Source organism: Stegodyphus dumicola, chromosome 5, assembly GCF_044657685.1.
Source record: "Stegodyphus dumicola isolate Sdum_Otavi_A_Nest chromosome 5, ASM4465768v1".
NCBI classification, from domain to species: Eukaryota; Metazoa; Arthropoda; class Arachnida; order Araneae; family Eresidae; genus Stegodyphus; species Stegodyphus dumicola.
Window position 1 is genome coordinate 148278822 of NC_140772.1, and position 13012 is coordinate 148291833.

At 30.4% G+C, this 13012-nt stretch overlaps 1 protein-coding gene across 2 annotated transcripts in view; it reads right to left on the reverse strand.

Moving 5' to 3' along the window:
- Positions 1–13012, reverse strand: part of LOC118205063 (E3 ubiquitin-protein ligase RNF10) — an 83640-nt gene that overhangs the window by 22295 nt on the left and 48333 nt on the right. For both annotated transcript variants that reach the window (XM_085817185.1, XM_085817186.1), the window contains exons 11-13: positions 10176–10309; positions 8872–8986; positions 7325–7426 (exon numbers count right to left, since the gene is read on the reverse strand). In XM_085817185.1, coding sequence (XP_085673311.1) covers positions 7325–7426; positions 8872–8986; positions 10176–10309 — 351 coding nt within the window. The remainder of the gene's footprint in view (positions 1–7324; positions 7427–8871; positions 8987–10175; positions 10310–13012) is intronic.

A 13012-nucleotide genomic window follows, 5' to 3' on the forward strand; every position in this document is an offset into this window, starting at 1 on the left:
CATCAAGTAAAGAACAGATGAAAATGAAACTTCAGTCCTCAAGTTGATGTCAGCAATTTCATCATGTTTTAGATGGAAAAGTATACATCAAGTAAAGAACAGATAAAAATGAAACGTCCTCAAGTTGATGTCAGCAATTTCAGCATATTTTAGAAATGCATCACTTAGTGGAAATTTATCTATTATATATGAACATGCAGTTACAAAAAAAGCTCACACAGAATAAAAAAATGATTTTACTTCACTTTCATTCAACTTGGCATTTTTTAAATATAGTCTTCTTTCTGCACCAAACACTAAATTTTCATTTTCTTTTTGTTTACTATACTTCTGAAATGGAAGAGATGTTAGAGTAAAAATCTCTACTTTCTTTAGAAATTACTGATGGTTTTATGAATCTAACAAACAAATTCATTAAAAGTTTAACAAGTTCTCTTCTCAATTTATGTATATAAAGAGCTTGTTATTGCAAATATTTACTGTTATAAACAAAGGCAAAGTATTTTTCAAAAATAATGAGTACAATTTGGTGGTAGGTGATTGTAACATTTTTTTTTAATGTTCTGCAATCTCTTTCCTTCATTCTCACTGTTATCTGGTTGATCTCCAAAAAAATTTATCACAGCATCCCACTGTTCCAAAATCCTTGTTATAGATTCTAAAAGAGAGAACCATCTCGTATCCAATATTTCAAAATTTTATGAGAATTTGCATTCTGTCCCAAAATTTGTTGAGCAACTTTGAAGCTATGCTTCCGTTTCGAACTTTTCTCCAAATAAAAACGCAACATTTAACAACATTTCGATTTCTGAGCCAATTAATTTTTCAGTAGCCTTTTTTGCAGCTATATGCAAGAGGTGGCATGGATAACATCGGATGATTATACTTGGTTGATGCATTTTGATAAACGATGCTACACCTTTAAACTTTCCAATCATATTACTAGCATTATCTGAAGAAAATGATAAGCAATTTTTCCATTCTAAACCTTTACTTTTAAAGTTTTCATTTATACAATTAAAAATACCTTCTCCGGTATTATTTGTGCACTCTAAAATAGAAATCAATGCTGTAATTATCACTCCTTTCTCTTTACTGTAATATATTATAATCAATGGATACAGTTTGTTCTCATTACTTCCATCAGTACTTAGAGAAAATGGTGTATTGCACACTGATTTAATAATAATGGCAACAGTACTTTCTGGAAGCGTTTTCACAATAGCGGCAGTTTTGATATGATCCCAGCTAAATTTTTTTACTATGGCAGAATCCGGAAACATTGCTTTGAAAAGCTCTTTGGAATGATCCGAAACAGAAAGCGGTACATTGTGCTCATATAAAAATCGAACAAAATAGCATTCGACTTCTAATGCATGGAAATTTTGAAGAATATGAATCTTAATCTCTGCTTTGATAATTTTGGCTTTTTCGTTCGAGGTAGCAATATTAAAAAAAAAAAAAAAAAAAAAAAAAAAAAAAAAAAAAAAAAAACTTCCACCTCAACCCCAGTTCACAAGACACACGCTAAGCTCTCGCCGTAATACAAATAATGGAGCCGAAGACAAGTTAAACACGCAGCAGCAACAAACCTGGGAGACACAGTAGACAGATGTTGTAGGGGAACTATTGACAAGTCATTAATGGTTGGAGTTACTGATCTATGATTGGCTATTCTTCAAAACCAGCAACACATTCAACACGTGATATATGATGACACAAGTATTCAGCCAATTGGATGAATTAGTTGGTTCCGTTTTGCGTACTGGTTTTACTATGTTTCTGTAAAATCCGTAGTTTTTTTCATACTTTTCGTAGCTTGTAGTTTTTCATGAGTTTCTGTAGAAACTACAGAGAATCCGTAGTAGTTGGAGTCTATGCATAATATAAAATCTGAAAACTTCAGATTTTTTTTAAGTGGCCTTGGATGCTTTGTTAAATAGATGTAAAGACACCTAAATGAATGTGTCTCTCTCAACTATCAATGAGTTCATGAATGTTCGTCTAGAAGTTTGTAATTTTTGGTGGGGATGATGATAATTAGAAAGTATGATTTAAAAGCTGGGCTTTTAAATCAGCCCAAAGGGCTTTAATGAAATTAAATACATTTAAATAACTATTAAATGCAATCAAGTTCATTTCTTCATCTTTACTACTATCTGCGATTCTCCATAAAAAATTTTCATTTGTTGCTCTTTACAGGCCATTTAAGATTAAAAGCACACACACTATAACAGAGCAAATGTCTAAAGAAATGCTATGTTCCTTTACATAGCATTTCTTTAGAACTTGAAAATTTCTGAAGTGTTAGTTTATTGTGATAAATAATATTCCACATCTTATAACAGGGCCTCTTTTTTACAACAGACCATTAAAAAATTTAGAACTTGCTAATAAAATACATTTATTGGGGCTAATAGTTCACTGAAAATGCAAGCAGGATCAAAGAGGCATGAAGTTACTGCATAGCAGCAGAGACTAAATTGTGCTTCATGCAGCCCTAATGGTTTCACATGCACTTTCCCGGGGCTTCTCTTCTGCTTCAGAAAAAATAAAAATAAAAAATAATAAAATTACAGAAGAAAAAACAAAAAATAATAGAAATTTAGAAATACAGCTTAGAATGCAGAAATTTCCCAAGTTTAGTTTTGTATCTTCTCAAGCAGAACATGCACAGCCATTCCTTGGAAATGCACATTTGAGAAGCTTCTCGCACATTTCTGATCATCAGGGAATTCCTAGAATCTGTTTGAAGCTTCTCAAAACTTAGCCCCAATCAGTAGAGATGCTTAATCCATTTAGAGTCATTTCAATGTGAATATTCATAGCACAGTGATAGTACTGTGATATCTAAACAATTTTCCCACAAATTTTCTGTGCATTTCATTCTTTGCAAGGTTTAATTAATGTAGCTAGCAAGTGTTCATTAAAAACAGAAATAATAAACTCTATAAAATTATGACCTCTTAAAAGCAGACTCTATGTATTCGTATGTGAAGAATATGGGAAGCCACCGAGAGTTTCTCTTGCTGCACACTGAAGTAAGGTGGTTATCTCGAGGAACAACGTTAGCACATTTGATGAAACTGCTGGCAACTGAAGTACTTTTTATGAACAATTAAACTAGTGACAATTAAAATGATGAAAAAGTAGGTGTGTAAAATGGCATATCTGCTGAAATATTAAACAAAATGAACCTATCATTGTCAGGATAAAAAAGACAGTTTCTGATGCAAATGCAAAAGGCAGATAAAGAGTACATCTTGCTTACAAAAAACCTTCTTAGAAGAAAACAACACCAGGATTAAAAAATGCTCAGGTGCACCTCGAAGCTTTGAAAGATTCTTCTGAATGTTATTTTCCATTAGCTCGATAGAAGGTGCTTGATTTATTATAAATGAAAACCTAACCAGTCTAATGGGATATGAGGTTCTCATAGATTTGACATTTCTCATCAAGCTAAAAGCTGCATTTCAAAATTGGCCTACCTGAGTTTTGGCCACAAAATGAATCCAAAATTAGCCAGAGAAAGCAAATTTAGTGTTATCTTTCTTAATTACACATCCCTAAGATTCTCCACCTATACAGGTACTAAACCAATATACAGAATCTGTGTGAAGACAGAACAAAGCACTCACTAAAATAAACTATAGGTGAACTTAAAAAAAAAAAAAAAAAAAAAAAAAAAAGAAACGGTGCACAGAAATGCAACCGTAGGTGAAATATTAAACTCTTCCCCCTTTTTTCTTTTTAATGTTATGTCTTAATAAAAAATTTCAAATAACAAGTAATGAATAAATATGTTTTTGAATTGAATACAATGATTAACTCGCAGGAACTACTTTATTGTAATAACCCAAGTGATGCTTTCGACAATAAATCAAAATGTAACACAAGTGGGATTCATTTATCAAACTTTGGAAGCACCTACACATGTATGGCTAAATTTTGATATATAATGTTCAGAATAAATTCACATATAATGGCATATTTAGAAATTTTCAAATATAACTTCTTTTCATGTACACTGAGAGGAGGAAAAAAAGGGGAATAGTTCTATATCTCCCATTCTACAGGGCCAATTGACAAAATTCAAATTGTGTATTTTATGTCTTGAAAGCATTACTTAGGATACATATTAGATTTATATATAGCATTGTTCTAATATAGGTATTTTGACACAAAATCTGACTTTTTCTGAAATAACATACCAATTTTTTTTTAATATTTTGATTCCACGACTCAAATATTATGAATAGATATTAAATTTTGTAAAATTTGATGCAAAATTTACATAGAAATTCAACAATTTATCTTGGCGAAATTTTCTCAGTTTGCACCAAAAATAATTCACTTGGCGAACTTCCAAATATGTGGCAACCCATTTTCCTTTCCCTTCCATTATGCCGGAGCAGAAAAAGAGGTACCTCGTTCTTATCTTTTTACATTGTGCATGAACGGAAAAAAAGCCACATCGTTCTAACTTTAAAATAATTTCAGTAAAGTGTCTAAACCACACTTGATGTTTTATCCCTTTCAACAAATATGCCAAATTTAAAAACACTCCAATATATAAATTCACGTATATCTTTCGAAATTTTGGGATTTTTACGGAACTGGACATTTTGGCGCAATTTCAGCCATAGATTCGAAATTTGGAAAAAATTGGTATGTTATTTCAAAAAATATCTGATTTTGTGTCAAAATACCTATATTAGAACAATGCTATATACAATTCTAATACATATCCTAAGTCGAACTTCTGAGACATGAAAAACGCAAGTTGAATTTTGTCAATCGGCCCAGTAGAACAGGAGATATAGAACTGCCCCCTTTTTTTGCACAGTATACATTACATAACTATTTAAATACTTCCTTGCTACATATATCTTCTATGTATCTTTTCACCACATATACCTTTTACCTATGTAATACTTTCTTAAACGTCATTAACTTGGTAAGTCATATAGGGGCTCTGTGATCCAAAATGTTTGGAAATCACTGCTGTATAAGGTCTTATATTGTTTGGAAATCACTGCTGTACAAGGTATAAGGTCTTAATTATGCAATATAAATTCAATGTCCTTTGAGGCCTATTAGACTGGCAAGTGAGTTATTGATAGCTTCGTCTATGCAGATTTGACAAAGCCCTGTGGATGTTTCAAGTAAAATTTTTTATTAAATTTGAATTTAAACAGAAGGTAGCACTTAAAAATATAATCAAACCTCCACCACTTGTGGGTCATACAATAACAAAGTTGAATTTATGAAATTAAGTATATCATAGTTGGGAAAACTACATAAATTTAGCCTAATTAATGTTTCAACTTTAATGGCACAATTTAATGTTGGTTCGCATATGGCTAATACCGGAATATTAACTGGCAGATGTGTGTGCGAGAAAGTAAATGCCACTGCCAAAAGCTCTCTATGCAAAACATTCAAAGCCCTTGTTTTAAATACTCTTCAATCCCATTTGCATTCTGGTTATGGTTAATAGAAATGAGAAGTCAGAGTAAAAATTGGTTAATTAACATAAAATATAACTATTTCATGACTAACTGACACCATATATATTCACAAGTTCTGCCAGTATGACCCTATGGTGCTGAGAACTTATGATGATATAGTGATGAACTTCTGATAATATAGTGATAATTAAGATATTATAAATGCAACCTAACCAGAGTTCCTTTCAAAACAACTTTCCTCATTTTTAACAAGAAAAAAAAAAAAAAAAAAAAAAAAGAACAATTTCCCATACCAAGCATAATAAACTAGTCATCAAATGAAGTGCGAGTAGCTGAATACTTTTACACATTTACTATTAAAAAAAGAAATAACTAAGAACATTATATAAAAATTCATCTCAGCAAATGGAAAAAATAATATGGAGAAAACACATTTAACATGTCGAGTGCCACGCATATTTCTTAGCCAATCCCATTAAGGTCATGCACGCCACTTAAAAGTGCTGGTATTGTAGGGCCAGCGATTCTTATCGCAGTAGAAGACAGTTCACGTTTGGAACGTGATTCCTATAGGCATTCATTCAACATGTTACATTTTTATGTTTATCAAGTTTCAATGAAATCCATTAGCCCTGTAATGAATCAAAATTAAGTAAATTTTAAATAAATTTTCTGTAATTCCATAAAACAGTGTAAATGTCATAGTTATGTATCATGTTACCCGCTGTCAGCCAGCAGCAGTCGACGCGGCCTAAATGGAAAGTCTAGTGTCAGCCACAGATGGCTGACGTGGCACTCAACATGTTAAACATTTCAATAATATTAGTAAATTTTTGAATTGAAATAGAAAATTCTGAGAAAAACTCTTCACTTTGAAAAAGAAATTTTGTACTTTCAGTACATTCATTTACAAATATTTTTTATGCTGTTTAAAAATAAAACTACCCCTCTTAGCATTATGGGTTTTGCCCTGAAATCTTGATGCTTCTTTAAAATATACTATGAATAAGTGGTATTTTTTTAAAACTATAATTCAAAATTAACCCTTTCATTTTGTACCTTGATTTCTTTTCTTATAATACATATCCAACCCCAAGTACAACTCATCAGTAGCTGGCAGAAATTTTCGTGTGTTACGAATTAGCAAATCTTCCTTCTGTACAGAATCTTATGTCCATAACCCTTGGAGTGATACATATAAGCATTATATTGAGTTGAAAGGCATGTTTTATTAATATAGTTCTTTATTACAACAGACTGCTCCACAATAGAGCAACTTCAAACAAGAGAGGTGACAGAACAATGCTAAGCAGTTCACTAGCAAATATAGATTGATAAAGCTGTTTCCAGACATGAGCTGTGTATATCCTAGAAAAACAAGATTACGATAACTTTTTATTTGCTAGCTTATTTCCTTCTTGTTAAGATTTTCTAATTTTTTAGAAAAAGTTCCAGGTTTTCTGTGACTATCAGAAAAAAGTTTATTTTTTCTGACTTTTCAAGTGAGTGGAAATGCTGCTGATCACTTTGGATTGAATGGGCCTTAAACATGCAAACTCAAGTACATGTCACCTTCCTTGTTATTTAGCTTTTCATTAATTTTAGGAGGGAAAAAAAAAAAAAAAAAAATGCACACTTCCAAATATCTATGTTTTACTTTGGATCTACACATTTTCAAAATTTAATAATTTATTTTGCACTGAATATACTAAATTTTTCCATTTTTATGTGAAATCCAGTGCAGTGTATAAGAAATATTGTCATAAAGTAATAATAATAAAAAAAGAACTTTATATCTACAATCAAACAATTCTACAGATTTCTTTGTACAGAGACATGAATAATTTACTCACATTTCCCCAACTTCTTATTTTCTTCTACCTGAATGTATTTTTCCCTCCTCCTTTCATCTCGAGCTTTCCTGTTTCGTAAAATTCTTCTTTTATTGACTTCACCTTTAAAGAGATTCCATATTACAATTCATTAAAATAAAATGCATACACATACACAGTTTACAAATACTTTCTTGAATTACAGCCATATACACATTTGGGATTTTATTCCTAATCAATAATCCTTGAATAATGCTGCATGTCTATATGATGTATGAAAACTTCTCACAGAAATATTCACAAACATTTTGCACTTATAAGTCACGCAATTATGAATTACAAATTCAAGCTTGTTAGCTAGAAGCATATTAACTAGAAGATAGCAGGTAACTAGAAGATAACAGGCATGTTAACATTTAAACTAGAAGCATGTTGACAGCAAAATAATTATAAAATTCTTTTTCAGTTAACATGCTTCTAGTTCTACTGTTTCCCATATGGTCTAGCCACTGGTGAGACCATATGGGACCACAGAGTAGTGAGAGTCTGACTCCGGTTTAATCCTCAGCAGAGAGCATAGCTGCATGGTTGGTTTTTGTGGCCTACCCCATGCATAATGTGATATGATAGAGACACTTTCTCTTACAAAGTCCTCCCCAAGGGCATCTTTTTCTTTAGGTATACAGCCTTAATGTGTTTTTCCATATTCGAATAACCTAACCATCTTCCTAACACAATAGTTATATTTTAAGGCTAGTGAGTTTATACTTTTCAAATGATTTAGTAAATATAAAATTTTTACTTCTAATAAAGCAGACCCACAGTAAATACATTGCAAAAAATAAATAACACAAGCTAAGCTAGCAAATATGAATACCTAAATATTCTCATAGAGTATGCATGAGGATATAATAAAATCTTCCTTGATTATGAAGCTATTTAAATAATTTATGGAATTATATGAGCAATGGAAAGTATGAATTTTCAAAAATCTGAAATAATAAAAATGGGAAAAATACCATTTGAAACAAAGTATTAAGAACTAGCTATACAAATGGAAAAGAGTTTTACAATATACTGTATTTACTTTATTTAAATTACAAAAAATTACACACTCAAGGTTACTTATTATGCTTATAGAAAACCCGATATATATTAAAACCCGATATATTTCAATTGCTACTGCTTCTACTACTGTGCAATCTGTCGAAGTTACTTTTATTTTTTAGATGAAAATTAGAATATTTCTAAAGATTATTTTTAAATATTGCTAACAAAATTAAAAAAAAAAATTAGCTGTAATGCTGAAACCAAAATGTAAATCTCTTTACATCTAAAAAAGGATATTTTCTTGACACTACGTGCCTGCAAGACATTATAAACAGTAGTTAGGTTTAATATTCTGAACATAAAATCTAATACCTAACTCATTCATCAGACTAAAAATATGCGTAAGATATTTTAAATGTTTACAATTAGCATTAAAGAATAACAATTTTTATTTTTGCCAATACAACATATTTTCTTTTTTCATTAACTAATCATATATTTATATTGAAATATATCACCTTCAAATAATGCTATTGTTGGTTTTGAAAGAATCTGAGAGAAATTCAGTTCAACAATCTGAAATTCACATGTTAATGGCAGATGTTGTAAATAACGCAGCCTTTTACGCAAAACCTAAAAAAGATAAAAATAAAATTATCAAATTCAGAACAAACAAGATGAGTCCATATTTTAAAATTTATTTTATTATTAGTATATATTTATTTTTAACTCTAGATTAAAAAAAATCTTATATTGAGATAAAGTTCAGTTATCACATAATTTTTCCAGTTGCCAGAGTTATTACTGAAATGAGAATCATTTCGAATAATTTATGTCTTAAATAGAAACTTGAATAATGCTATTTGGGGAAAAGGGGCTGAATGCTATAAAAGTAACTGTAATGCAAAAGAAAAAGGAATATACTTATAAGGGTTATAACTATATTGGAAAAATCTAATGCATGCTGTTACTGATTTTCTAGTAATATACAACATTTTGCAGGAAGCTAAATGCGGTTACTTTTATATTGTCATGTTAACATCTATATTGGCAGTTTTTTATCAGTGGCCTACTGGAACAAAAATGATATAATTTAAGATATCTTCATGTACTTTAATACTTCCAAAAATTTTTGCTCCCACAAAATTTTTAGACGTGTTTACTTCATTTATACTTAAGTGTCACAAAACTGGGATAGATGATCTCATTCAAAATAAGTAACAGTTCCTCAATATCTCATAAATGATTTTAAACAAAAGCAATATAAGATATTTCAATATACTGATAAATCTCAGTGAAGGCCATTAAGAGCCAGTTATGCAATATAAACTGCAAGGTGTCATGATTCAAGAATTTTTCAAAAAAGTAAGTTCAAAAGAAAAGTAAGTTATGAGATGGATCATAACATTTTGAAGGTTACAGGTAAAGTTTGGATTTACATGTTCTGCTATTAGCAATGATGCTATACTCATAATTTAAATGTGAGTTGAACAAGCCAAAGCATTTTTTTTAAAGTGTTCAAAGAACAGAATATTTAATCAAAAATAATGCTTTCTGTTAACTATGTGTACATCTCGGAATAAGAAATGCCATGATCTATGATCAAGATTGATTACATGACCTCAAATTAGGCATCACTGAATTAAACACAATCCCTTTTTAAGAGATGAAAAAGGGTTTAATAATAAGAAAAATCTGTAGCATTTAACAGAAAATTTAAAAACTACTTTTCACTTTCTCCTGTACTGATAATTGTCTCAAGAGCAAATATCAATCAAATTCAGATTTATAATAATCAAAGATGGAACAGATCATAGATTACCTCTGTCATAGACACTCTTTCAATTTCTACAATTTTTGCTTTTACCATAGGTGGTGCATATTCTAAGGATCCATGTTCCTTTAGAAGCATGCGTACATTGATATTATGTAGATAAATATGCTGCCCATCTTCGGCTGTAAGTAAAAAAACAGGTATCAATTGCAACAGTTGATTACATTAAAAAAAAAGGGGAATTAAATTAACAGGTAGCTCAGGTTTAGTGCTCTTCGGTAAATTTAAGGCTCTTCTAAACTGTTCAGATATATATGATAATATTTACAAGCTAAACTTTATTTTAATTAACACAGTAAGAAAAATACTAAATCACTTAGTTCACAAACCAGTCATTTCCAATTTTTCGGTCTTTTTTTTTTTCCCCCCCTTCCCTAAAACCACATTTTACCCACTGTTTCATTTTTCAGAACTAGAATATGTATTTTATAATAAAAACAAGAGACTTTATTATATTGAACAGAAAACCTTAAAGCTTTTTTCACAAAATTACTTCAGGGTTGCCACTCAAACAGGAGAATGAAATTCCCTGACTTTTCCAGGTGCGTTTCCAAGAAAATTCCAGTCTATCTGCATAATGCACATTGGCTGTGCTAAGAGGTAAATTAATTATGGTATTACTTGAAAACACAAAAATTTGCCAATTACATATGACTTATATATATATATAATTTCCAACGTATTACTATTTTAATTATAATAGGAATTGTTTCCTCCACTGAAGATTGAGATTAGAATGCTCCCAATCTGGATTAAAAAATGTCTTTCTTTGCAGACATTTTGCAGCTACGAGAAAGAAAGAAATATACTTAATATTTTAAAATAAATTCAGGTATTTTATATTTATTCAGCAACATACATAAGCAAAAAATATGTGCATTAAATTTCGTGATGGTATGTCATCATACTGCTAGAATTAATTTTAGGATTATGGCAGAGAAAATTTCTTGAAATTTTAAAGTATTATTTACTAATAATAAATTTAGAGGGAAGAAGCAACATTAAATGTTATGAATAACATAAAAATAAAGATTATTACTTAAAAATCGAATTAGAATAATCAATATTTCAGCAAATATTAATGATTAATTAATTAATTGTATATTTAATGGTTAGCCTAGTTAATTGATTATTATTTTTTTACTTTACTGCAAAATGACAAACAAGGCATTTATTAAAAAGAAAAGGTTTAAAAGATTTTGTACTAAAATCCTAGTATACGGTAAGGCTTTGGTAGGACTTTGAAAACTGTCGCTAACACCAAAATGACCTGTTTACTGCTTATCATAATGTCGCCAAATCCCGTGTGTACCGTACATGGAGGTTAGAATAAAATATATGGAGATTATTTTAACCAAAGAGCGTCTATGTAAAGAAGGAAAGGTTTCCATAGACGTTGAGGAATACATGTTAAGAAGAAACATTCTTTGACAGAACGTTTCTTCTTTGATTTTTCACAATAATTTATATACGGATTTTCGTAGTTCCCCCCCCTCAAAATAACTAATCCATTAATTTATTTAATTGTGTGAAAAAATATTTTCTTTTCCTTTAAAATTTAAAGAAATTTTAAACGATATTAATTTTATGTTGACACCAGCTTCGAGCTTTGGCGACAGATATTTCGCGCATGCACAGCTGTTTCCCTCTACGTTCGAACAGAGAAGTTTTCCTCCTTGACAATACATATTCTTTGATTCTAACTTTCATAGTACCGTTTACTAGGATTAAACTGATTTTGTTTTATACAGGAATAAATATTTTGTTTAGTTCAACATGCACTGCGCATGCGATTCTCGAGTTTACTGGAAACCAAAGTTGCTCGAAACTTGCTTTGTCTTTCGAAAAGACAAATCTAATTGCAGCTTCAAAAATTGGCTGTATGCCAGCTGCCCGAATGACGCTCACACGATACACAATTCGCCAAGAAAGTGATCACTTCCACGTCGGCACAAAACTCGCTTTCTAGGGGAAGGGGGATCGCCGTATGAAATTCCCTGACTTTTCCAGATTTTGACTAAAATATTTGAAGTCCCTGACATATTACAGTTTTCCAGTTAGCGTGGCAACCATGTTACTTTCTAGTATTCATGTTTGTTGATGTACAATACCAAGAAAAATGTGTTGTATTTAAAACAGTTAATTGAAATTTGATTATCTATCTCCCATCCCCAAAATAAAAGTGTAAAAGACTCCAGTAAATTATAAATAATTTTGCTGTAAATCCCAAATAATTTTTTGTATTCTAGAAGAAAACTGGTCAGTAATTAACCTCTCATGCTGACAGTATTCAAGAGGAGTATCCTAAAGTTGGATACTCACAATTTTTATATAATTTTATAATTTAGAAAAAAAAAAAAAAAAAAAAAAAAGGAACTGCAATGAAATCCAAGTTCTAAATTTTGCTTTCCAGTAAGCTTCATACCAGCATTTTTTATTATTTTTATTTTGTCCAGTGTTTCAGTTTATTTTATTACTGGTTTTAAGGTCTAATTATATACTTTTCATCACATAAAAATAGCACCACAAATATTAAGCCATATTTACAACTATTTTAAATCTTTTTACAGATTTCTTAGCAACTCAATTTTTCAGTCGTAAGATAATATACTGGTATTACAGAAAAAGATGGATTGGAATTTAGATCACTGACTGCAAATGAAAAATGTTTATGATGAAACGCCTCTAAAAAATATAATTTTAGCCAAAGAGAGAAAATTTAAAAAAAAAATTTTTTGGTTGTGATTTTTTAACCAAAAATGTTGGGCTACAGAATTATGAACTCCCCAACCCAACATGCTACTTAGTGGGAAATTTCATGGCCC